This window comes from Hoplias malabaricus, chromosome 14 (assembly GCF_029633855.1).
Source record: "Hoplias malabaricus isolate fHopMal1 chromosome 14, fHopMal1.hap1, whole genome shotgun sequence".
Taxonomy (NCBI): Eukaryota; Metazoa; Chordata; class Actinopteri; order Characiformes; family Erythrinidae; genus Hoplias; species Hoplias malabaricus.
In genome coordinates this window covers 28,915,765-28,943,474 of record NC_089813.1, presented here as the reverse complement: position 1 = coordinate 28,943,474, position 27,710 = coordinate 28,915,765, and the positions used below count along the sequence as shown (strand labels likewise).

Here is a 27,710-nt window from a genome sequence, read left to right as displayed (position 1 = left end):
GCAGCAGAAATTCAGAGCTAACATTTTGGCCGCTTGTTGCCGGTTCTCCTGCAGCAGGGAAAGGGTTAAGGCGTTTCTGTGAGCTGGTTGGTTTCCTGGCCGAGCTGAGGGAGGATACTTCAGGAGATGCAACAGATCTTTTCCCAACAAACTGCCATCGTCTCGTTCTCCGCCGGTACACAAACCCTGGATAATTCTCAGCAACGCTGTCGACATTCTCGTTTTTTCATCCCGCTGTGTCCTAATATACGTACAAACATATTTGAGGGCGATAGAGGGGATGCAGACGAAACTGAGGTGAGAGTTCATTATTTTTATCCTCTTTTTGTAACGCACGAAGTTGGATGTACGAAGATTTCCTTCACTGAAGAGAGTAAAGCTGAACTGTTAATGCGAATAACGAGGCTTAAAATAGGCTGAGAATTCGTAAACGTTACATGATGAAGCATTTGTGCCCAAGGTCGTAAAATATTCCTCGATTTGGACATTTGAAGCGAATTGCAGGTGGATATAGGAATTTTTTAATCACAATAATTCCGAAATATTCTGGAGTAGGAGTGGGTGAAATGGTAATAATATTGTGATACTTAATGTCATACATCAGAGTGTCAAGGTATTTTACAAATGCAAAACATAAAAAAAATAAACTACCACAAACTGTTGATACCAGGAATTTTATATACTGTTTCACATACAAAGGTCATTAAGTTGTTCTGTGTTCTTGAAGTTCTGGTCAGACAAGCAAGGTTATTGGTTATCACAACAAAATTGATAATAAAATATTGTGATATTGCCTCGTCTGATTCAGCACAAGTTTCTTCCCGTTCATTCTTCAGGTTTGATCAACTGGAGTGCGTCAGGTTACCAGTTATTTAACATTTATTTATGATTATTTCTCACCATAGAAATGTTTTATGTTTTTCGGGAACACACAACTACATGATGGAGATTCTGAGGTCATGAAATATCCCCTTATATGGACTATTGAAGCACACAACTAGAAAGAGACAGTACATTATATGCAATAGTTTGCACATACCCATATAATAAGTGAATTACGTTACTTTAAGGTGTTGCTATTATGGATAGACTTGTGCATGCACAGCTTGTGTAATCTGGAGCAGCAGATGAGCCTCAGGTCACATGAGGGTTGGCTATAAGTCCCTCAGCATACAGAGGTGGAGCAGTGAAACTGCATTCTTTAGTGTGATGGATCATTATCCAAAACCTCTGGAATGAGTTGGCGTGGCATCTGTGATCCAAAACTAATCATTCAGCATCAGTACCACACTTCACTGATGGAAAAGTCATATAGGCGTTCCTAAATCTGGTGTAAAGCTCTTCTAGGAAAAAAACGTAAAGTCTGTTAGTGTGACAAAGGGAACAAACTCTTATAATGAGCAGGTTGAGCATGTGCCCTTAAACTTTTGGACACATGTAATGTATATGTTTGCTTGTAATAGTATCACTGTAGTGTAAATGCCTTTAAAACTGCCATAAAAATCATTATTGACATTTTACCCATTTCTAATTATGAATATAAGGTCATCTAGAGTTTCCTTCTGATTAGGTTCTGATATTAGTTGAGTTTTCAGTGTTAATATATAAAAAAAGCTAGATTCTGAATGTATTATGATGGTAGGACTATATTTCAACTATGGCGAAAATAGCATATAACATTTTTCACCATCAACCATATGCTTAGAAAATAATCTTGTTAATTATAACTATGATGAAATATCATCATTTGCCTGCATTTTATTCATGTAGTTTCCAACTTGTCCAGTGTTTTGACTGGAAAGCATGGGGTGTTTTTGCCAAGGCCAGGGCCATTAAGTGCTTTACATCTAAAACTCTGAAGTTGGTTGTTAATGTATTATGAAACTTTAAACTCTCTCATATCTTTGCGGTCTTTAGGATACTTAAATCCACGTAATGGAGCATCTGAACTGAAGGTTGGGAAACTTTTTTTTATATGACCTTGGATGCCAACCCCATGAAAGAGACGGTCACTTATCATTCTTAAATGTGATCTCTAAAGTTCAAAGTTGTCTACAAGTTCTCCGGCACTTCAATCTTCTTCTACCAACTGGAGAGCATTAGGTGGTTTTTGTGTTGTATCCCTCGTGACCCTTGGAGTCTCTCTGCAGATTACACAATGCCATTAATGCTTTTCTCGGCCCCTCTTGCCAGAGGCTCTTCTCACTCGTGCAGATGATAGACGTTGGAAAGCGTGCACGTTTCACCATCGGCTTACGGCCCTCCCTTCCAAATCTATGATCAGCTCGGTGTGTGTTTCATCTTACCGCGGGCGCAAGTCGGGCAACAAACCTCCATCCAAAACATGTTTGAAGGAGGAGATGGCCAGGGCCGAGGACTCGGAAAAGATCATCCTGAACGTGGGCGGCACACGCCACGAGACGTACAAGAGCACGCTTAGGAGCCTGCCGGGCACGCGGCTGGCAAGGCTTGCAGAAACTGATCCCCAGGGGGATGCTGGGGGAACATGCACCACTTCCAACAATACCACCACCTCTACCACCACCACCAACTCCAACGAGTTCTTCTTCGACCGCCACCCAGCCATCTTCGCCTATGTGCTCAACTACTACCGCACGGGCAAGCTTCACTGTCCGGCCGATGTGTGTGGGCCTCTGTTTGAGGAGGAGCTTGCCTTCTGGGACATCGATGAGACAGATGTGGAGCCATGCTGCTGGATGACGTACCGACAGCATCGCGATGCAGAGGAGGCGCTTGACATCTTTGAGCCGCCCGAACCTGACAATGAGGTTGATGATGATGACGAGCGTCTGGCCATCGAGGACACACCTGAGCGAACCAGAGGACGCTTTGCTGGCTGCCAGCCCAAGATATGGGCTCTCTTTGAGGACCCCTACAGCTCTAGAGCTGCAAGGGTAAGCCACAAAAAAATATAAACAATAATAATAATAATAACCTTTAGATAATTAATTATGGAGGAATTGAGTTCCACATTTACATTTGTAGTGTATTTTCTTTGCTTGAAAAACTTTTAAATTGTAACCATTACAGATGTTAGTCAATGTAGTGATTGGTGTCTTGCCCAAGGACTCTTATTGGTGTAACATTGTAAACATATTCATTAATTAACTCCTAGTTTGCCATGTAGCATTCCTTTAATTTACATCTGCCCAAATGAACTTGCTTTATTAGTAGGCTTTCACTTTTTTAGCCAACCTCCACAAAGTTAGATGATTAGAAAGGACACAACCAATATGCAACTAAGTGCAACAGAGATTCTCCTGATCACTCCTGCTGCTAATAGCTACACACATAATAACTGAATACATGAAATATATCAAAGAGGTTCCCAAAGCTCATTTGATTAATTTAGTTGAGCAATTTGAAATGAAACAGACAATTAATCTGTCTGACAATTTAACAATATCAGGTGAAAATTCAATCAATTTATCTTTGTTTTTCCATAGTGCTGATTAAATAAGGTTCAAATTAACATCAACATGATTCTCCTAACTCTTAGAGTAGCCTTAGAGTAAATATAAAGGGTCATTATTTGTATTTGCATCACAGTTTAATTGAAACACCATCCAGCACAAAACTATTTAAAGCTGCTGGACAGAAATCAGGCACAGAGGCAGATGAGCTGTCAAGCATAGTTCACAGCTGTAAAAATCTGATTCCACAGATACAATGTGAGCTGCCTTCAAACAGCTCAAGTTATACTGAGATTTATAAGCAGTCTGAGCAACAGTGTACTCAGATTAATGCTATAAGTAATTAATTCCATTATCTAAAAGGTCAGAAATGTCAAAACATTTCAATAATAATAATAAAATAAAATAAAAAATACTAGCTAAATAAGTTTAGCTAAAGGCAAAATGCTTCTTTTCTTGGTTAAATATTTTTCAGCCACACGATGGAAAACTTTCTCTCTACAGAAGTGTTCTGCTAGTGAGGTGTCCAATCATTAGATCCTTTGTTGGTACAGTAGGCGCTGAGCACTCTACCCAGAACACTGTATTGTTTTTTTTAAATATCAGTATAAAAGAACCCTGTAAAATTTATAATTATACTGTCTTCATATACGACAGGCAGATTTTTAACTGACAAAACAATCTTAGAATCCTAATGATCATTTTCTTAGACCTAAAATACTGATGCTGGTTGATGACAGAATGCCTGTCAATAACTGTCATATCAGCAGGCTTAAAAGGTCCACTGATATTATACAGCTTTAAAAGCCCACATGAATGATACACATGCTGAAGGAGTCTCATTGTGCGATGTACAAGGTAAAACTAATCAGTCACTGTATAGAAGTGCATAGAGAATCCATTACACCAGCCCTAGGTTGGGGCTTGGATTTCTCCCCTGTGGTAAATTAAAGAGTTTCCACCTCAGCAATCGACATTCTGCTGAGATAGTGCCATGAGTATTCATAAGCCAGCAAAGAGCAGTTGTGAGTGACAGAGGGAGATAGGGAAAGAGTGAGAGAGAGAAAAAGGGCAAGATAGTGCGTGTAATGTGTCTGTACAGACACCTCTGAGTCTATCAGATTGAGACAAGTCAGAGCTGTCACATACGATGGCCTCTACAGTTGCTTTTGTGATATAAATCATTGCCACCGTCCTTTGTTGCCTTTGTTGTAGTTTTTCTAGTTTTGATGATGCCTCAATTCATTTCTCTGTATTCTGTACCTACACCTCAGTACGGCTCTTTTATATATTTAATTACATACTATTTGGGCAATGGATTGCTTACTGTTTCTTTAACAAATGTGTGTCAGTAGGCAGCATGCCAGACCTTTGCTGCAAACACAGCCAAGTCCATCTATATACTGGATAATATGACATTTCTATGAGTAAATGTGCATTACAGTTTGAAGTGTTTTTGGTTCCTGAATCAGATTTCCCATGGGTGTGCTTTTTTCATATCTAATGGATTCACGTCAAAGACACAGCACACTGAAACAAATTTCAAGGTTGGGTTCAGTTGCATCAAATTGCATTAAAGGCAAATTAGAATTAGAACAATTTCAGGTCAGAAAGCTTTTTATTGAGCACAAAAATGCATTTCTGCTACAGGGAGCGTAGTATTTTGGATTAGATTTGTATGAAATAAAACTTTCATCTGTTTAAAAATTATATTTTAATCATTTGCTCCCTAGGAGTCAGCAATGTATTTATTTATTCATTCATTCATTCATTCATTTAACTTTGTCCTGAACAATATATTATCCTACAGTGCAAAAGGCAGAGACCACTTTTTATTAAGTTATATCTCGAAAGTTTGACAATTAATTATACATTTTTCAGAATGTATTCTTCACCTTCATTACAGCTTCCTCTTTTTTCATGAGATTTTTTGCAAGATATATTTTCCACATCTCTAAAGGCTTAGAATTTGGTTACTTTTTTGTTTTTCTAGTTCAAGTAAGCGCAAATAGGGCGGCACGGTGGCACAGCAGGTAGTGTCGCAGTCACACAGCTCCAGGGACCTGGAGGTTGTCCCTCCGGGTGACTGTCTGTGAGGAGTTGGTGTGTTGTCTGCGTGGGTTTCTTCCGGGTGCTCCGGTTTCCTCCCACAGTCCAAAAACACACATTGATAGGTGGATTGGAGACTCAAATGTGTCCGTATGTGTGAATGTGTGTATGTTGCCCTGTGAAGGACTGGCGCCCCCTCCAGGGTGTATTCCCGCCTTGTGCCCAATGATTCCAGGTAGGCTCTGGACCCACCGCGACCCTGAACTGGATAAGTGGTTACAGATAATGAATGAATTAATTGAATGAATGAATGAAAGTAATCTCAAATACATCCAGTTATGTGCTTTGGATTCTGGAGTGGGATGTTCATTATTTTAAGAAAAAACAACAGTTCCACATCAGACCCAGGGTTCTGAGCTGTTGACTGCTGTCATTGAGTTGGTTTCTAATAGTGCAAGGATGGAGAGTAACACATTGACTGTTTTCAGATCTGAAGCTAAAGCTGAGTTAAATTTTTTACCCAGAAATTTACATCTTAAATATTTTTTTAATCTAGACTTCCAGGTATGGTGCAGTTGTTAGGGGTTCTTTCCTATGCTGTGTTTTTCTCATAGCAGTGCTACAGCTAAGCACATAACCACACACACACACACAGACACACACACACACTTTATTCATTGCTTCACAATCATCCTCCCTGTGTTTTTCTTTTCCTAATTAATTAATATAGGCATTGTGTGTGCAAGCATGACAGTTTACAGCAGGGTTGAGCCCTCTTGAAACACATGAAATCAAGCAGAGAGAGAGAGAGAGAGAGAGAGAGAGAGAGAGAATACATTCACTTCTCCGGATAAGAGCCCTTGTGATATATAAAATGCCAGTGTGTATTCTAATCTCTCAATAATATCAGGGAACAGATGTAGCTCAGTTTCTACTTGGGTCCAGTCTGGAAGCTCTGTCTGCTGGGCTCTCTGGTCCTCTCAGATTCACTGCTGGCGCATTATGGGCCAGAGGGCTCATATTTCTTGAATAGCTGCTTCTCAGTCTGTCTAATGTTGTTAGAGGCAGAATTCAGGAGGTTAATCAGTCTGTAAGAAGTGTTGTAAATGAGAGGTGATGAAGAAAAAAGAGCTGCACATACAGAGCGAGGATGGTGAAAAATATTACTGTTTGGTTTTCCAGATGCAGACAAGGGTTGGATGATTAGATTATTACTGGATGATTAGATTATAAGTGTCTACATTTTTAAAAATGCTGATCCAGGGCTTTATTTTAGTACAACAGATTTTAGATTTAGACTATGCTTTATTTTTGTCTAGATAACTACATAAACATTTATAATTATTCATAATAGACACAAATAAAAACATTTTATTGAAGACGTCCTGACTGAAAGCTTACATAATGAATTGGAAAGCAATTTTATCCAGATTTAAGCTTGTTCTGCTCCTAGTGAACTAACCAATAACATATTTTTACACTCCTGGCTTGTTTGTATAGGTCTAGAAATAATGTTAATTGGTATAGAATCATTTTCTAATGTAAAGATTCCTTAAACTTTAAAGAGATTCTTTAAAGTCATACATTTTTAAAACGCCATATGTGTGTGTTACGTTTGTATTTGAGTGATTTGATTCCCTCTAACAATCCATACACACATGTTGGTAGGTTAAATGGCTGTGTAAACTTCTCCACATGTTGGCGTGTCTGAGTGACAGGGTGAGTATGTGATGTCCATCATAACTGGCACACTGTCCGGAGTGTGCTTTTCACCCATTCATTCCGCATAGACTCTGGACTCACTGCAACCAGGTGTGGTTTTGTAAAGTGCATGAGTCACAATTATTCTACTGCAGGTGACTTTGATCCATCTCAACAGCTGATGTTAGTGAGATATACTACACAATTGTTTATGTGTTTGCGTGTGTTGTTGTTTTGGCCCTACCTCATCATTACTGTGTTCATGGCTTGGCTCAGCAGTAATTAATCACCGGCTGGGTAATTGGCTACAGCATAAGGAACGTTCTCTCGTTGGCTGCTCTGTTGACTGCTCTTCTGCCACACTGAAAGGATCCTGAGCCAGGTGTCTGCTTGCAGCATAATGAAAGAATCCATAGCCTGTTGCGCTTCATTTATTGGCATCAAAGCTCCTTTTATCTGTAATAAACACAAACCCAAATTAACATGGCTGCTCTGTTAGACTGTTCCAGGCTGCTTTTACGAAGGCTATTTACACTCATACAATATTAGGGAGAGCAAGGGGACATGTTCAGCCCTTTTCTGAAATTACACATAATTTCACTGTTGGTTCATGGTGTGGTTGCCAAATAAAGAACATGGTTTATAATCTCCCAAAATAGTGATATATCAAGTTTAAATAGAGTGCTAGTTAGACCAAGGCTTAAAATAACTAGTATAAGGTGTTGTAGTGCTTAGTCAGTTAGCTAAACTAACAATTCATTTCAGTGCCAAGTATCAGCTAGTGTGGTATAAAGCCTTTAACACTGGGCTGTGAAGTAGTGGAATTGTGTTTTCTGGAGTTATAAAGTTCCCTCCAATTCCTCTGGGAACAATTGGAATAGTGTTTTTGATCTAGGACTAATCATCAAAAGTCTGTGTCTGAAAACACTAATGTGTATGTTGCTGAATGCTATCAAATCACTAAAGCAAATTCTCAACATCTAAAGTAATGTCTTTGCAGAAACGTAGCAGCTGTTACTGCATGCAAAGGGGAATTAACCCTAGTTGATACCCTTGATTTCTAAAGACATAAATGAGATGTCTTTAAACCTATGGACATTTGTGTTGTATAGTTGAGGACAGGATTTTAAAACTGATCTATATGACCACAACAAAAGTATAAAGTTTATGCTGGGGCTATATCATCCACTCCTCCCTATCTGGATTGTGTGTTCAGAGTGCTTTTCTATGCCCTGGGGAATATGAGAGCAATGCTTTCATGAATGTAGATAGCAGTGTGAGAGGAACAGGCAGCAATGCATGGTATACCATAAGTCCATTTCAAGTCATTACCAGCCACTTAGGTTGTTAGGGAAAACATTAGTGTATAGCTGTTAAAAGGCACCATTTGGAATGCATCATACGGAGGTTTGAGCATCAAACATGAAGAAATGTTCTGCTCCTGTAACCTGCATGAACTCTGCATTAGTGTCAAAGCAAGTGGTTTTCTGAAAACTGAGAAACAGCTTGTGTGTGAGTGATAAAGTTTCCTTGTGTTCATGTGGACAACAGTCATGACTCAGCTTGCAGTTAAGCCTTTGGCATTGCTGCTTTGACTTTTTCTTTGAGCCAGGTCAACGTCTTCTCTGTCTACCGTTATGAGATTTTCAGTCTCATCATCCAGTATCAAGGCTGCTGTCTAACAGCAGGCCAACACTGCCCTTAGATACACAGTTGACTTTCAACTCTTATTTACACACTTGATCTATATAATCAGGCTACAGAGGAGCATCTGAATTTTCGTATCTGGAGTTTGGTGGTAAATTGTGATCGGAACTCTGTAGAACAAAATAATAGGTCTCTACACCAAGCTATAGAGGATAATACCATTCTCTAAAGAAAATGGAATGTAAATTAGAAATGATGTAACTTATTATATCAGTAAAACACTGGAACATATTGTGCAGACCTCCTTGAACACTGTTGAACTGATGTGTGGGAGAGTGGACCATGTCATCTATTTTGTGGTATATAAGGTTTTCCCCTGAAAACCACTCATGACATATGTGTGCTTTTCTTTGTAAATTCCAAAACAGTAATAATTCAGTGATGGAACCCTATGTTTGAAATAAAAAAATGACTGTTGTTTGAATATTGTGGCTGAAGTTTAAATTGTAAGTTTGTATTCACTGTCTGAATTACCACAGAAACTAATTTGTAACAATTTAATAGTTGTAAAATAACTGTGTAATTTGTAAATATTTGTTGTTTAGTTTTTGTGCGCATTCGGTCTGTGGTTACTTTAATGTAGTTAGTTAGTTAGTTCCACCTTAATTTTATCCAAAACAGCAAAAAATAAGCCAATGTTATCCACCTATAGAGCGGGATTTGAACAATATCCTCCTTAATCACGATTTTCAATGTTTGTAGGTCTCTTTGCTGTGTAAACACCTCCAGATACCATTTCTCGGCTATGAGCAGAAAGAGAAAGCCTAGCATGTCAGACAGAGACCCTTTTTTTTTATCCATTTAAGACACTGGGGCTTCATAAACAAATTACAAATTGGTTTCCAGCGTTCAAATAGACCAGAGAGCTAACAAATGGTGAGGATATACGCTCAGAAATTTAGAAAAAGTTTTTGTTTAAAATCGTGAACATTGCTTTATTAATCAGATTACAATCAGATTACTTAACATGGTTTAAAAGGCATAGAAATCAGATTTAGAAATCAGATAAAAAGAGTGGTATTTTAGCTCAGCAGTAAAATTTCTCAGCACATGTCTACCCTTACCAAGATTCTTTTGCTTTTCTCAGTGTGTGGACACCAGATTAAGTGTAGTGCTGCCCTGTAAGTGACTAGCAGAAATAAATGCTTTTGGGTAGACTCTGAAATCTAGTCCATACTAGAGGAAATGAGGAAATTAAATATTCTTTGTCAACTAGATGACAGGAAACCATAAAAAACTAAGATCTATACTTGCAGGTAAAATGGTTCCATGTTTACTAAAGGCCATGGCAGGAAGATTGAAGTTTACATCGCATTCTTCTGTGAAATCATTGGCTGGTTGCAAAGGAGAAATCCAATTATTGCCTGACTCATGTAAACCCAGATTTTTTCCATGATTTGATTACGCAAGTGCATGTATACATGTTGACTAGATTACTGACAAAATCAGATTTTCTGCAGTTATTGGAGCATGTAAACATTCTCATATATCACCAAAAATAAAACCTCATGAAGGTGGAACTTTTACATTTTAGAACAAACCCCTTTTTAGGTAAATGGTATTCATTCATGTGTTAAAATGTGTGGGGCCAAGTTACTGTACTTGTGTAAAGGGGGTCATTTTTGTGACATCACAAAACAGTGAATTGAAAACAATTCCCTGTATAGAGTTTATCAATTGGGAAGTGAATATGGTGAAAATATCTTCAAACACTCTTTAGTTTTACAGTTTTACATATATTTGCTCATTAATATTCCTCCATAGAAGCCATCCAGACTCATTCTATGAAAATATGCTGGTCCTTACACTGGATTAACTGTAGGCCTGATTTTGATATTCTCTCATATTTGTAGACAGACCAACAGACCAGAATAAATCTGAATCTGAATTCCTAACTGTAAATGTAATGTCATATAATAGTACACAGTGGAAAAGACGGCTAGGGCCTCAGAAGTGTTTATGGCAGGATCACGAGTACACAGTCAACTGTCCCAATGATTCTTTCAAGTCATCTTTATGTATAATTACACACATGCACAAACACTCCAGAAGCAGCATGAGCAGCTCTTTGTGTACTGTATGTTATGATTAGTCCTTGCAGGAGTCTTTTATGAGCATGATGATGGTGTCGTCTTGCTGTGCCAAACATTTGTCCATCATTCACAAAGTGCTTTGGAAATGCTGTGGGCATCACCCCCCTGTCTGTTCTAGTATAATCCATTTGGCGGTTGGATAAACGCAGACTTTCATCTTGTGACCACACCCTACCTCACTCCATAACTGACGCAGCTGCTCTGTATGCTGTGCAACAGTTCTTTAAGCACCCACTGCAAAAAAAAAAAATCCTATCTCACTGTTTACTCTTATTGGGGCCATTAGTCGTTTATACATTCTACCTATTGGTACTAAAAAACTCCAGCTAGTAATCTGGATAAAGTGTAGCTTATCTTAAAGCCAGTAAATGTTTTCTTGTTAACAGATTTAGCACTGAACTGTAAGGGCATTTACCTTTATATAAATAAACAACAACACTTGCATTATATTTCTGTTTTCTTACTAATACTATTAAATTATATTGGTGTTTTTCCTGCTGGGTTTGTTCTGAGTAAAAGATAAAAAATCTATAGAAATAAACAGGCAAGCTTGAGAAATCTGTTACATGTTATATAACAAAATCCATGCACAAATGGAAAATACAAGTTATTTATATTTCCATAAGCTTTGTGGAAGACTCAGCATGGTTTCAGACATGAAGAGAAATGCGGAAAAAATGCAAAAATCAAAAGATAATTAATTCTGTTCATTTCCTTTCTTTCTATTTACTTTCTCACAGTATTCATTTGGATAGAGTTCACTTTTAAATAATCCAGCTGCGATATAAAATGTCTTTGACACCATTATAAATCTATTCTATAGAGCATGGGTAATTAATTAAAATTCATTAAGGTCAAGTTAGTGAAGTTTCCCACGCCAAGGTCCGAAACATAATGTATAACTTGCATTATGATCATTGCAATATCCTGTACATTAAAATAGCTTTATAATTATAACTTCATTTTATATAGTTAACAACTGAATGTCAAGTCAAATTTTACTTTCAATTAAATTTCAATATATTTCAAGATTTATGAATAATTATAATAACAGATATTCTAAATAAAATGTCATTTTCTCATTTCAAATAAAATTTACAAATAAAACATTCATTCATTCAATCATTGTCTGTAACCGCTTAAACCCGTTTGGTGGGTCCGGAACCTACCCAGAATCACTGGGCGAAAGCCTGGAGGGGGCACATTCAGTCACACTGCAAAAAATTAAATCTAAGCAAGTAAAATTTACTTAAATCTAGTCTAAATAACTAGTACTACTCATTTGGAAATGTATTGTAAGTATATAATAAGATTATTCAACTTATTTCTAGGGGCGGCACAGTGGCTCAGCAGGTAGTGTTGCAGTCACACAGCTCCAGGGACTTGGAGGTTGTGGGTTCAAGTCCCACTCCTGGTAATTGACTCTGAGGAGTTTGGTGTGTTCTCTCCTCTGTCCACGTACGTTTCCTCCGGTGCCAACACTGTCGTCCAGAAAGTGTCCCAAAATAAGTTTAATCACATTCTTTGGGCTATTGATATTGACCCCAGGACAGGTCATCTGGAGTCATTACCTGTGTGTCACTCATCCAAGTACTAACGCTCATCATAGTGCACAGGTCTGATAGGCAGAGTCACACCACTTAAAACAAACAAACTGTTCAAAATGAAACAGCTCTTAATAGTTTATTAGTTAGAGTTCAGGACAGAAACAGTTTTGTGTGTTAACCACTAGTGGTTTTGTCCATAGGCTTGAAGTTAAAAATGCTTTTTGTATAGACCCACTGCAGCTACCATGCCCAACCCCATGAAGCAGTTATTTAACAGACAAAATAACTGAGATTTAATTTACCTTTACTGCTCGGAAATGCTACTAGTTCTACAGTTACAGACTAGACTTCATGTTTTACTTTGCATTCTTTGGTACCCCACTTTTACCCTGTTCTTCAATGCTTAGGATCCCTACAACACCACCACAGAGCAGGTATGAGGTGAGTGATGGATCATTCTCAACACTGCAGTGACACTAACATGATGGTGATGTGTTAGTGTGTGTTGTGCTAGTACGAATGGATCAGACACAGAAGTGCTGCTGGAGGCTAGAGGATGTAACCTGCTAATGTTTCATTATTCTGTAGTCAGCATCATGCCCATATTAGGAACTCTGGGTCTAAGCCGGTTTTCTGTATGGGTGCAACAATCATAAAACAGACCGTCTCAACGAAATATCACCCAAACGTAAGCAAACATTGTCAAACATATTGCAAAGTTGGTTTGGGGGCTGTGGTCTATACTTTTATTTAAAGTGTCATTTTAGTGTATATAGGGCATAGGTGGTTCAATTGGTAGGGTCACTGACACACAGCCCTAGGGTTCTAAACAGTTTATACCTGGAATTCCTATGGGAAAAACATCAGCAACAGAACAAATACATGACTTCAGAGGTTGCGTGGCTGATTTGTCTTATCTGTATAGTGTTCTGATTGGCTCATTCACAGCTGGTCCAGAGTCAGCTTTTTATTGAAGTTTCGAATTAGAAGCCTGGACGGCATGGTGGTGCAGCAGGTAGTGTCGCAGTCACACAGCTCCAGGGACCTCTGGGTGACTGTGAGGAGTTTGGTGTGTTCTCCCTGTGTCCACATGGGTTTCCTCTGGGTGCTCCCCTTTCCTCCTACGGTCCAAAAACACATGTTGGTGGATTGGTGACTCAAGTGTCTATAGGTGTGAGTGTGTGTGTGTTGCCCTGTGAAGGACTGGCGCCCCCTCCAGGGTGTATTCCCACCTTGCGCCCAATGATTCCAGGTAGGCTCTGGACCCACCGCGACCCTGGACTGGATAAGCGGTTACAGATAATGAATGAATGAATAAATGTGAAGCCTGGTTTATAAAGACTAACTTAAGCACAGTCAGCTGTCACAGTATGAGCAGCAGGTGTTTAACCTGCTGAGTAATATCTGTATAAGTGGCAGTGCGAGGTACAGAGATGGTGTAATGATCAGCTGATACAGCTACCCCAACAACCCCCACCCACCCAAAACACACACACGCACACAGTGCTTTGTCTGTCACTTTCTGCTCTGGGCAATTTTTCTGTGTGCATTTCTGCTAGCCCTTGTATTGATGACTGAGCCCAGATTAGAAACATCTGGACATGTTGACCTTGACCAGACTCTCTCTCTGTGTGCATTTGTGTGTCTGTGTGTGTGTGTGATGAAGTTCTGTGTAATAACAGCTGCTAATTCTGATATATTGGTACTGTTTTGGTTTTTTCTTGTTTTCTAGAGTATATAGACTTTTTGTAATATGTTGTAATTACCAAGGATACAACTTTTCACAGTAATGAGGAAAACCACTCAGGATGAATTTTTCACACTAACGAGCAAACCTTTAAAACAAACTCACTTTCTCAGCTAAGTACAGTTGAATTGGTACTACCTGATTAATCGCTTCTTGCTATGCATAATGAATATTATTCAAAAACAAAACTTTTCTTGTGCAGGACAGATTTAAATATTTTTGATTCTGATTGTGGTAGAACAATATATTCTTCCTGTGTCTGCGTGGGTTTTCTCCGGGTGTTCTGGTTTCCTCCCACGGTCCAAAGACACACTTTGGTAGGTGGATTGGCGACTTGAAAAGAACTGATCACAGAAATCTTTACCTTAGTTAAAATATCAATAGTCCTTTAAATAAACAATATAAAAGTCATTAGAAATAAACTTATAAGGCTATAAAAGCAGATGAGACAAGCTCTAGCTCATTAGAATACTGAAATGTCCTTTTCAACAATTTTGAAGCTTGTCAAAATACTGCCACTGAGCTCCAGATTGTCCTTACAGCTTAGATTTCCAGACAGCACAACTGACCTCACTGTCTCAGGTTCCTTCTATATATACTTATATATGCACAATAAAAAGTGTTTTCTGGAGTTGGGATTTTCAAATACAAATTTCTTGACTTTGTGAAATTTGTGAATGTGAATGGCAGTGTATATTTAGACAGCTGTCGAGAGCGGAAGAATAGAGCTGCAGGTATTGTGTTCATGACATGGTCAATAGTAGAATGATGGATGCTCTATTAGGCTATCTATTTCAAAGCAAACCCACAATGGAAGTGAATCAAGGCTGCATAGGGTGGGGTGGCTATAAAATCGGCCAAGAGTTGACAGATTTAAAGTGCTTCTGTCACCATGATTTTCAATTAGGCTTTGGGCTGTGGACATGTGTAAACATAAACAAACTCCAACACACTGAGCTCCATGTGGTGCCCATGGGCTCAATGCTCTCATTATGAGGAGCATCTCCTGCTGAGAAACACAAGAATCAATGTCACGGCCCTCTTTTCTCGATTCCTTCTCTTTTCTCCTCCCCACCCCTCCATTCATGCACTCCACCTCTCCCATTCTTCTCTCAAAATCCATTAATGTCTCTACACACAGCTAACAGTGTCATACAGAGAGCTAGCCATGGCATGCTAACCTAGTTAGAAATGAGTAATGGCTGCTATTTCCTGAAACCATCAGTCTAGTAGTGTTAGCCTCACAAACAAAATATCATTAATTCCACTTCTCGTGCTTAAATAACCACCATTTACACTTTCAACAACTGTCTAACAACCCTCCAATGCATATTTGCACATACCCTGAATGTTTATGTGATTCAATAAGATATACACTGCTCCACCATGATCACATAATTTTTTGTGCAGTATCAGATTGTGATATGCTGTAAATGACAGTACTACTCTTATGTACACATCTCTGTTGGCTCCTTTCACTCGGATCTCATTTAGCTGCTCTTTTGTATATCTGAACCTTATTTTCTATAATATTGTGTGCCGTTTTATTTTTTTAACATTGTAAACAGTGTATGAATTTTTTTTGTGGTAGTTGGTTTAAATATGTGCATTCACCAAGAACAACTCCCTCTATATTCTTGCCGGAGTTAAAAAAAAGATTCAAATTATTATTCCGATGATGTTAATATTGTTCATGCTCCATATGGTTTTTATAGTAGTGCCACTTCTATCCTTAACTATCCTTTCCAAAGCTACAGGGCCTCAGGGTAAAGACATTAACTTTCATTCATTTCCTTGTTTTTTAGGACAAATTATTTAAATATAAAAGTCCCCTGAATTTTTCAGTAGCCTTTTTTTTTTATATGTGATTCTCTCCTTAGGGCAAAGAGCCACTTGGCTGCCATCTGTTGTCTGTATTCTTTATTTCTGTTTCTTTGTCTTAGTGGTCTTTGTTGTTGTTGAGCTGAAAAAAAGGCCTACCTGCTATACCTGACCAAACTAACCAAGCTGTAACTGTTAACTGTAACTGTTTCAAATGGCAACAAATGTGTTACTGCAATAATTAGTTTAGATACAATTTTGTAGACTCTGTTACTGATTTTGTTAAATAAAGGACTGTAAACTAAAGGGTTCAATTTGAAAATAGACTGTTCAAGTTTTCATGCAAACTTTAATCTGGAAAATGCTAACGGACAAGGATATCAAATTCTTTTATGTGTTTTTCTGTCATCTGTTTGTAGAGTTCAGATATTGTCTGCGAATAAAAATGTTGAAGTCAAATTTGATCCTTTTGAACCATGTATATTAAATGGCAACTATTTCACCTTATTATATTATTTCCATTCATTTTAACAAACATTAAAATCATCTTGAACATCTTTAGGAAAGCTCTGATATGAAAAATTTGAAATTCCCTTCTCTAACATAATTTTAAAAAATGTATCTCTAAGTCCATTGAGACATTTTGAACTAACATTAGTTTGTTGGTGTCTTGCAGGTCATTGCCTTTGTCTCTCTTTTTTTCATCCTGGTCTCCATCACCAACTTCTGCCTAGAGACCCATGAGGCTTTCAATGATCTCCAAAACCGCACTGAAAAGACTCCTGATGGCAATGTCACAACTGTCACCCTGGAGGTGGTGACCAAACCTGTGCTGAACCAGGTAGAGGGCATCTGTGTGGTATGGTTTACCTTTGAGTTCCTGGTGCGCATTATCTGCTGTCCTGACAAGCTAGTCTTCATTAAGAACCTTCTGAACATCATTGACTTTGTGGCCATTCTGCCCTTCTATCTGGAGATGGGTCTGAGTGGACTGTCCTCCAAAGCCGCTGCAGATGTCCTGGGGTTCCTGCGAGTAGTGCGTTTTGTAAGGATTCTGAGGATCTTCAAGCTGACTCGACACTTTGTGGGGTTGAGGGTGCTTGGCCACACCCTACGGGCCAGTGTAAATGAGTTCTGTCTCCTTATCATCTTCCTCGCCCTTGGAGTCCTCATATTTGCCACCATGATCTACTATGCTGAGCGTATCGGAGCAGACCCGAATGACCCTAGCGGTAGCCAACACACTCATTTCAAGAACATTCCAATCAGCTTTTGGTGGGCAGTGGTCACCATGACAACACTGGGTTATGGGGACATGTATCCTCAGACCTGGCTAGGTATGATGGTTGGTGCTCTGTGTGCTCTAGCAGGTGTGTTAACTATTGCCATGCCTGTCCCTGTTATTGTGAACAATTTTGGAATGTACTACTCCTTGGCAATGGCCAAGCAGAAGCTGCCCAAGAAAAAGAAGAAACACCAACCCAACCCTGACAAAGTGCTGGACTCTGCCTCCTTCGGAAAATCAGAGAGCAACTCACATAGGAACAGCACACAAAGTGACACGTGCCCTCTCGCGCCAGAAGAGATCCTTGTGAGGAACCGTTCAGGTAATTCTAATAAAATTAACCCCTACAAAAATAATCAAATATAGGACACACCCATGAAACTGAAATCATTGTCTTTAATGAATACAATAACCTTTAACACTGACATCCCTGTGTTTTTCTTCTTGTTTTTTCTGTCAGATTCAAAGCAAAATGGGGATGCTAATGCTGCTCTGTCAGATGAGGAGGGCTGCAGTCTGACTCAGCCACTTTCCCCCAGTGAGAAGTGGTCCCTATGCCGCTCACGCAACCGGGACAAGGGCAAGAAAGAGGGTACCTGCTTCCTCTTGACATCTGGAGACTTTTCCTGTGGAGCTGATGCCACAATCCGCACAGGTACAGCCACAAGGCTACAGGCACAAATCAGGATTCTAACTCAAAGCATAATGGTAATTGATTCAGGGAAATATTGTGCAGATTAATTCAAATGTTTTGGTTAAGTGTAATAAACTGCATGTTTCATGTTTAGTCTAAATATTGCTGTGTTAAACAAGGACACAAATAGTCAATGATAAAAAGCTCCCCCTTCAGGAGCAGTCCCTAAATATGTGTGACATGTAGCACCCAGGTGCAATTCCTATCCATGATTGAGTATGTATGTGAGTGTGTGAATGAGTTAGAAGCCAGTTGCACATGGAATGTATTTTATAATGATGAAACACTTTAGTTCATAATAGTCTTTTGCTTTGAGAGCCAAGATTCACTGCAGACCCAGGACACAATGCTATTATCAACGTTTTGCCAGTTGCACACCGTTGATTGCTCTCATGCTGTTTATTATCATATTCACTGCAGTCTGTCTGCTAGGTTTTATAATTATGGCGCTATAACATTAATACATTTAACTGTTTTTGATAGGTTCTGCTAAATCAAATGAACTGAATGTTCAATTTTCAGGAAGCCCAAAATTCCTGCTGATGCCTCTGGTAATGTGCTTGAATATCAACAATTTTAGGGAGCTTAGTCATGAGCAGTGTTTCCGTTTAATAATTTGATAGGCATGCTAGCAATGTTCAGCTGTAACCTAAACATTCACTTATCACAATTCAAGATATCTCTTGGGTAAAAGGAAATGGAAAAGTTAAATGTCTGCAATGCTTGGCCAAATCTGTATACAAACAAAATAGCAAAATATGCTTTTTGCACCTTTCTACATCCTGAGCATTGACATACTGCAGACCAAAGGTTTCCAAGATATTGCAGGTCCTCTTTTCCTTTACAACAAACCTGAGCCAGGATATCAAGGTTTATAATAGTCTGACTCCTTGGTCATTGTGTATTAAACAAATCCTTGTTCTATGTATGATCCCTGTAGATTATGTTTAATGTAAAAGCTGATAAATACAAGTAAGCAATGTCATTTATCTCTCTTCATTTACTCCTACAAATGGCTAAGCCTACAGGTTCAATAAGATTTCTTAAATAATTTGTGGGGACAATTTCATTGGAGAAATTGAAAAAAAAAAAAAAACATTTTGGCACAACCATGTGCAGAGATAATACATAAACATTTATGAATTACACATGGGTAACACAAATACACGTTCATAAGACAGCTGCATACCTGTACAGTATCAACATAGATTACTGGTCTGTATTCAAAGACCAGTATCAGCTTCAGTAGAATTTTAGCATCAGTTTTTATGTTTGAATATTTGAGAATGCCTCCCCCCCACACACACACCCACCCCACCAGCTGTGACTTTTAATGACAAACAGCATGAAAATAAAGAGAACTGGGAAGAGTTATGTAGTCAGATCTGCTGCCATTTGCAATTCCTAGAAATGATTAACTCTGTTTTGTTAGTGCTAGTCCAACATAAATATCCTGTCTACAGCTCTTAAAATGTTCCATTGTTTATGACTTTTTTCTTAGTAGTAAAGCACCTTTTAAGGATGCACATGGTGTCCTTCCTTCATTAGTGTTTAGACTTTGGCTCAAAACAGTGCTTAATTAAAATCTGAATGGTATCTTATCCAGCCACACTGTTATGTTGTGGCTCCCCTCCAATCATAGACGACTCTAGCAAAAGGCGAGTAACTTGCTCAGACACGCTATGACGGTTGATTTCTGGTCTGTTAGAAAGGCTGTGTAATTTCCCCTGCCAGTGCTGAGACAGATGTGTTTGGAGAATCAATAGAAGGGCTGGGCAGCAGCAGCAGTGGCTGCTTTGGCCTTGTCAGTAAATGACCTCTGAATGCCATTCTTTAGACATCATTAGACATGTTATTTCCAAATTTACTGATCTTTAACCCTCTGGGGTCGAAGAAAGCATCGGCACGTCAAAATCGCGATGTTTCTATTAATAAAGAAGTCTTGCCACTCAAAACACCTGTTCTGTCCCACAAATGAAAACAGCAGTAACTGTGTAAACAGTTTAACAGTTCAATATCACTTAAAGCATGTGTCTACACAACAATAATCTTATGTTAAGTTGTTTTTCTCGGGTACCTTGTTAGCATAGTTACTACACTTTGTCTTTACAATGCAGTGTGGTAAAAGTTAGTGGAGAACCAATACTATTAGAGATAGGCCTTTAGTTTGTGTAACAAAAATATAAAAATTTACAGATATACAACATTCCTGAAGACTACAGTAGTGATTTTGTTTGCTCAATCATTGTAAATCAAAAATTGTTTGGCTGATTTCACTGTAAATTGCATAGTGGTACAACAGGTAGTGTTGCTTTCACATAGCTCCAGGGTCCTGGTGTTGTGGGTTCAAGCCCCTCCTTGGGAGACTGTCTGTGATGGAGACTGTCTGATGTGAACTCCACGTGTCTGCACAGGTTTCCTCCAGGTGCCTCAGCTTTCTCCCACAGACCAAAAATACACGTTGGTAGGTGGACTGGCCATCCTTAATTGTCCGTACGTGTGAACGTGTGAGTGTTTGGTGCCCTGGAATGGACCAGCGCCCCATTCAGTGTGTGTTCCTGCCTTGTGCCCAGTGATTCCAGATAGGCTCCGGACCCACCCTATCCCTGTACTGAATAAGTGGTTACAGACAATGAATGATTTTGCTGTCACTTGCTAATTACAGTCATGTTCGAAAATGTTTGCACCCCTGAAATGTTTCCAGAAAATTATTTCTCCCAGAAGATTATTATGCACACCCTTTGGAAAAAATAATCAATCGATTGCTTCCTATAACCATCCACAAGCTTCTTACACCTCTCACCTGGAATTTTGGACCACTCTTCTTCTGCAAACTTCTTCAGGTTTCTCATATTTGAAGGATGCCGTCTCCCAACTGCAATTTTAAGATCTCTCCAAAGATGTTCAATGGGATTTAAATCAGGACTCATTGATGGCCACTTCAGAACTCTCCAGCACTTTGTTTCCATCCATTTCTGGGTGCTTTTTGAAGTATGTATGGGGTCATTGTCCTGCTGGAAGACCCATAACCTAGGACACAAACCTAGCTTTCTGATACTTGGCCCTACATTGTGACCCAAAATCCTTTGGTAATCTTCAAATTTGATGATGCCTTGCACACAGTCAAGACACCCAGTGCCAGAGGCAGCAAAACAACCCCAAAACATCTTTGAACCTTCACCATATTTGACTGTAGGTACTGTGTTCTTTCCTTTGTAGGTTTTTAGTAAACAGTAGAATCATGTGCTTCACCAAAAAGCTCTATCTTGGTCTCATCTGTCCACAAGAAGTTTTCCCAGAAGGTTTTTGGCTCACTCATGTACATTTTGTCAAACTGCAGTCTAGCTTTTAATGTCTCTGTGTCAGCAGTGGGGTCCTCCTGAGTCCCCACTGATGCACCCTGAGCCTGCGGGACAGCTTGAAGTTCTTTTGAACATGATTGGGTCTGCTTCACCATCCCAACTAGCCTTCATTGTAACCTTTCATCAAGTTTTCTCTTCCGTCAACGTCCAGGGAGATTAGCTACAGTGCCATGGGTTGTAAACTGATTATGTGGCATACCATAGACAAAGGAACATCAAGATCTCTGGAGATGGACTTGTAACCTTAACATTACAGTTCTCTTCTCCTCTTTCTGTTCTCCATGCTTAGCGTGGTGCACACATATAAACAATGCAAAGATTGGGTTCATTTCTCTCAATTTCATCTGGTTTCAGGTATGATTATTATATTGCCCACATTTGTTACTTGCCACAGGTGAGTTTAAACAAGCATCACATGCTTGAAGCAAAGATATTTACCCACAATTTCGAAAAGGTGGCAATAATTTAGTCCTGCCCATTTTTGAAATGTGTGAAATTATATCAGTTTTGGCTTTTTTCCCCCTCTGTTTGTTTTTGTTGTTCCAATAAACACAAAGGAAATAAACATGTATAACAAAACACATGTAACTGCAATAATTTTCTGGGCGGGAGTGCAAACACTTTTGGCCATGACTGTATAATAACAATGCAACATAAAGTAATGGGATTACTTGAATATAATTGACTGGACAAATCTCTTTTGTTTTTTTTAAGCCATTTGTTTCAAACTTAACAATAAAATCAGAATACTACTACAATACTAAGTAAAAATTGAAGTGAAATTATTTGAAAACTGGTGTGTATTTAATGTCTTCATTACATTATTGATTATTATTAATCCATTGGATGTTGTAGGATTTGAAGTACATTCTTCTATAGCACCAGTTTCAGCTCATTGTTAATGGCCAACAGCACACATAATTTCATATGGCCATAGTCTGGGCCTAACTCTGTATTAAATGTGTGTTGTTAATGCTGATTTCTTATTGAAATTCCTTTAGTCTATTCATGGTGTCATCTTGATCTTTACAGAGAACAGGCTCTGCAAATATTTGCTCATCTTCAAAAAAATGTAGAAATGATTAAGCTCTTGCATGTCAGAGCCATGCCTTGCTGAAAGCTGGTTCTCACCCATAAATAGCCTGCCTGATTAGCATGTGCACTTGAGCAGCACTGTCGGTTTCAGGCTGCCTCTTTTCTGATGGGAGTGTAATGATGTGACAGAGCAGTCAGCCACCTCTGAAACGCACCATCAGCAGGCATAGCAGCAGCATGAGTTCTCAATGTACTTTGCGTCCCGTGTGACATCTCCATTTTAATTGCTGCTAATAGGCCTTTATAAGCAGCATGAGTGAACCTAGAAGCCATTCTTCTGATCACAGCTGCATTGCCGGAGTCTGCTTGGTGTCTGTGAGGACCAGAGGTGGTCTGGTTTAAGTCAGCTGTGAACCAGAGAGTGGTAGTGTATCTCTGTGTACATTCTTATATAAATGCATCTGGGCTGGTAGGCACTAGAACACTGTTCAGTTTCACAAACAAGATCTCCCACTTACCTCCAGCATTTCTGTGTAAATTGTTTTAGAATGACATTACATATTATTGTGATATCAATTTCCAGGGAAGCTACAGCTGCTGTGGTCCATGTTTTGACCTCATACAGATTTTGCTACTCTGCACTTATAACAGGGTTATGTTTGATTCCCATTTGTTAATATCTGGACTTGGAAATTGATATTGTTCCAGCTTGCAGCAAACAATTGCAAGAGGCTAGGATTTCTAGTGTAAAGCTCTGTCAGAAACACTAGCTATGTTTTCATACATGTAGGGGCCCAGCTACATTTGTAGAAATTAGGTTTTAGAAATGTTTTTTACAAGTGTGCTTTCATTAGAATCCTGTTAAATTCAGGATAGTCTGAATTTACAGAATGTACTGCAACATACATCATAAATAATCCCCTCCATTATACACCCAAGTTTACATTAGTTAAACCAACCATTCAAATTCCATTTTTAACAAGCCTTCATGAACTTAGAATCACCACTTTCCCTTAAGGGAATCTTTATTGCCATCTTAAGGGCCATTTCATTACTTTATTAGCTTAAGTGGAGTGTGTAACGTGAGTACTTGAAGGGGCAGGGGGATCAAGTTAACATAAATGTTGACCTCAGCAGCAGAACTTGCCCTAAAGTCACTGCAGCCTGATTTGCTTGAATGAATTTGAATGACAGACAAAACTATATATAACATACAGGTGCATCTCAGTAAATTAGAATATCATCAAAAATTTAATTAATTCATTCATTATTCAATATTCGGAGGAAACCACCAGGGGAGACAACACCAACTCCTCACAGACAGTCACCCGAAGCAGGAATCAAACCCACAACCTCCAGGCCCCTGGAGCTGTGTGACTGCGACACTACCTGCTGCGCCACTGTGCCGCCATCTTACATGGCGCACACAGCTGCAGGGACCCGGAGGTTGTGGGTTCGATTCCCGCTCCAGGTGACTGTCTGTGAGGAGTTGGTGTGTTCTCCCCGTGTCCACGTGGGTTTCCTCCGGGTGCTCTGGTTTCCTCCCACAGTTCAAAAAACACACGTTGGTAGGTGGATTGGCGACTCAAAAGTGTCCGTGAATATGTGTGTGTGTTGCCCTGTGAAGGACTGGCACCCCCTCCGGGGTGTATTCCTGCCTTGCACCCAATGATTCCAGGTAGGCTCTGGACCCACCGCGACCCTGAACTGGATAAGCGCTTACAGATAATGAATGAATGAATGAATTATGTAAGATCATTACAAACAGAGTGACCTATTTCAAGCATTTATTTCTTTTAATGTTGATGGTTATGGCTTACAGCCAATGAAAAGCCAAAAGTCATTATCTCAGAAAAGTAGAATAATCAACACATAACACCTGTAAAGGTTTCCTAAGCCTTTAAAATGGCCCCTTATTCTGGTTCAGTAGGCTACACAATCATGGGGAAGACTGCTTGAAATAGATCACCCTGTTTGTAATGAATCTATATAATACATACAAGTTTCACTTTTTGAATTGAATTACTGAAATAAATTACATTTTGGCTGATATTCTAATTTATTGAGATGCACCTGTATATGACAAATAGTACCAACTTAATCAGCTTTACCAGCAAAATATAAAAGCATAATTATTTTTCTTTATAATGCAAAAAGTACACACACAAAATAACTTTAATAAAAAAGGGCTGTTTTATTAAAAACATTTAAAAACACAGGTAGTATAGCAAAGGGCAGATGTGTATTTATTGAATAATTGCCTCACTAATGATGCAATTCTTATCAGTTCCTTATTCTCAATAAACAAAGGGGATTAGAGCATAACAGGTGAAAGGTGCTATTAACATGATCATATTTTAGATCGAATCTTATACGAATATCAAACTTAGAGCAAGACGATTATGGGCAAAATTTATATCACAATATATTTCTAAATACCGGTCAATACTAAATAATTCGATATCGATATGAACAACAAAAAAGCCATAGAAAACCTGCCAAGAACTGAAAGCAGTATGACATCATCATCAAACAACAGCCTTTTGGCTTTGTCAATATTAATATACTAATTTTAAAATTGAATGCATTGAACTGGTGGAAGCACATGTAATGAATGTCAGTCAGTGATAGATGTTGTAGGTAAGAAATATTGAAGTCTGTATAAAATTAATATAAATTGTATAATATAAGGGGCGGCACGGTGGCGCAGCAGGTAGTGTCGCAGTCACACAGCTCCAGGGGCCTGGAGGTTGTGGGTTCAATTCCCGCTCCGGGTGACTGTCTGTGAGGAGTTGGTGTGTTCTCCCCGTGTCTGTGTGGGTTTCCTCCGGGTGCTCCGGTTTCCTCCCACAGTCCAAAAACACACGTTGCAGGTGGATTGGCGACTCGAAAGTGTCCGTAGGTGTGAGTGTGTGAGTGAATGTGTCTGTGTTGCCCTGTGAAGGACTGGCGTCCCCTCCAGGGTGTATTCCCGCCTTGCGCCCAATGATTCCAGGTAGGCTCTGGACCCCCCCGCGACCCTAAATTGGATAAGCGGTTACAGATAATGGATGGATGTATAATATAATTGATATAAATGATACAAATATAAAACAATAATTGGAATGTGTAAAAAAATCATATAATGTGTATTGAAATATTTTATATTGCGATATATATTGATATTAAATGAATGTCCAGCCCTAATCAAACTACTACCATGAATGCAAACATTTTTACAATGCTCTTTCTTTCAATCCTTTGTCTTTGTTGCAGAGACCTGCAAAGATGTCCTTGCAGCTGCAGCCAGCTATACCCAGCCTGAAGTGACCACTTTGACTTGAAGCACCATGTGCATCATAATAAAACACACGGACCTCTTTAGGGATGATGGGGTCACTATTTCGTCCAGCAGTCACATTTATGCATTATGTTCCCTAAACATCACACCTGCCTGAGTATATGTAACGCTTTTAATGCCATTGTCACCTACACATTTACTTGTTCTCAAGCATTACGCATGTCTTTGCATGACTTAGCTCTATATGTCACACCCTGGACCTGAACTAACATTAATGTTCTTATTCATTAGTGCACATTCCAGACGAAGTGTACTCTATGTCGTCTTATCTGAGTGCTGTTAACCTTGTCAGCATCATTGTGGAAAACTCTATTCCATTCAAGCAATATTTTCTTGTGTCACATATTTGTAAACAGTAAAATGTTTTTGAGGTGGTCAATATCACATATCAGAGATGCAAACACAAACTCGTGAGGTGACGTGGAGTATAGTAGAACATGTGTTTGGTAATCACTTTGGTTTGGTGAACATTTGTCTTTGTGTCAGATAGATCTAGATCTGTTAATCATTGCTGTCCTTACAACTTGGGAGACTGGTTTGTTTTGAGTAAAGCATAGCAGTGGGGCAGGTCTGTGTCTGATTGGCATCACGCCGCAGCTCTGCTTCTCTGCTACAGAGACAGCAGCAATGTGCCATGGGCCCACAAATCACAGTGGAACTAAAGAAGGTGCTTCTAAGAAGCCTTTTCTCTCTGGGAAACCCTTTCAGACAGCTGCTTTGAAGAGCCATTTTCCAAAGGCATTTTGATCCCCCCCCCCCCCCCCCCCTTTTTTTTTTTTTGAAAGAACCATTTGAATAGGGGTTATTTTAGGGATAAAAAAGATTCTTTGATGTATCTTTATTAAAGAGCATAGAAGTGCTATGATTTTCATGGTTACAAATGAAACGTCCACCAATCAATTCCTTATACACAAAGCATGCACCACGTGTCTTCTTTTTTTCTGACCATTTGTAATGTCACTGGTTGAAAGGGGACCAAACTCCATTACAGTGTGTGAGTGGACTACCTAAATCTGCATCATGGGCGTACATGCTGTAATCTGTCCCAGTTGTGCCTACTGTCACTTAACTGAAAAAAACAATGTCTTTCTTCATAGTCTGACACATGGACAGAAGAATATAGAGTATGATCTATACACAGACAGGAGAATACTTGTCTTTCTTTTTTTCCAGTATATATAGTATGCCATAGTTGCCTTATGTTTAAAAATCAAACCGAATGTTTGATTCATTTTAACGTGTAACCCCACATTTACATTAGAAAGACGTACAATTTGTAAATACAAGCACAGTCGTATGTAGCAGTGTAAGGTCATTACATATATTATAGTTTAGCATAATATTGCCACAAATGCATTATCTGCTGTTACAGTAACTGTATGAAATCAACAGAGATTATTTTTTCTATTGTATTTATCTTTAATTCTTTAATGTTGCTTCCCCAGAACACCCTTGTGTGTGTACTAGGGGTGATGTAACACACCAGTAAGAGGTTCCTCATATAGGATTGTATGGTACAGTGAAGTAACTGTTAATGAAACTGTAAAATGTGTGTCTATGGTGATGCTGTTAATATGTTGTATCATGTAGGCATGTATTTCTATGCACCTCTGCAGGAATACAAATAAATAAAATATCCTATAAATACTGAAAGTTTGAACAGTGTTTCTGATAGATAATGATCAGCGTATTATGGAATGCTGTGTCCCTGGTGTTACACTGACTCTACTCTGATGGCTGTATTTTGGTGTGCTGTTGTATTTTGGATGTATGAAAGCAGAGCTTTGCCAAAGCCACCCTCTGTTTGCCTGTCTACAGACCTCCATGTCCACATGCTAAACACTAAACTGAGTGGAAAACACATGCGTCTCCATGGTGATCAAGACAGATAAGCT

General features: G+C 39.0%; 1 protein-coding gene across 1 annotated transcript; it reads left to right on the top strand.

The window, feature by feature from the left end:
• The first annotated feature begins 158 nt into the window (after positions 1-158).
• Positions 159-27,426, top strand: kcnc4 (potassium voltage-gated channel, Shaw-related subfamily, member 4). Its single transcript, XM_066644492.1, has 5 exons — positions 159-297; positions 1,918-2,915; positions 16,776-17,706; positions 17,845-18,039; positions 25,731-27,426. Exons 2-5 carry the CDS (start codon positions 2,277-2,279, stop codon positions 25,796-25,798), a joined length of 1,833 nt encoding a protein of 610 aa, XP_066500589.1. The 5' UTR covers positions 159-297; positions 1,918-2,276; the 3' UTR covers positions 25,799-27,426.
• The last annotated feature ends 284 nt before the right edge of the window (positions 27,427-27,710 follow it).

Excerpts from the sequence above, each read along its gene's own strand:
- kcnc4 (XM_066644492.1), top strand. The coding sequence starts at position 2,277 with ATGATCAGCTCGGTGTGTGTTTCATCTTACCGCGGGCGCAAGTCGGGC. Across the intron at positions 17,707-17,844 it reads CCTTGTGAGGAACCGTTCAG|ATTCAAAGCAAAATGGGGAT; the intron begins GTAATTCTAATA and ends TTTTTCTGTCAG. Across the intron at positions 18,040-25,730 it reads TGATGCCACAATCCGCACAG|AGACCTGCAAAGATGTCCTT; the intron begins GTACAGCCACAA and ends TCTTTGTTGCAG.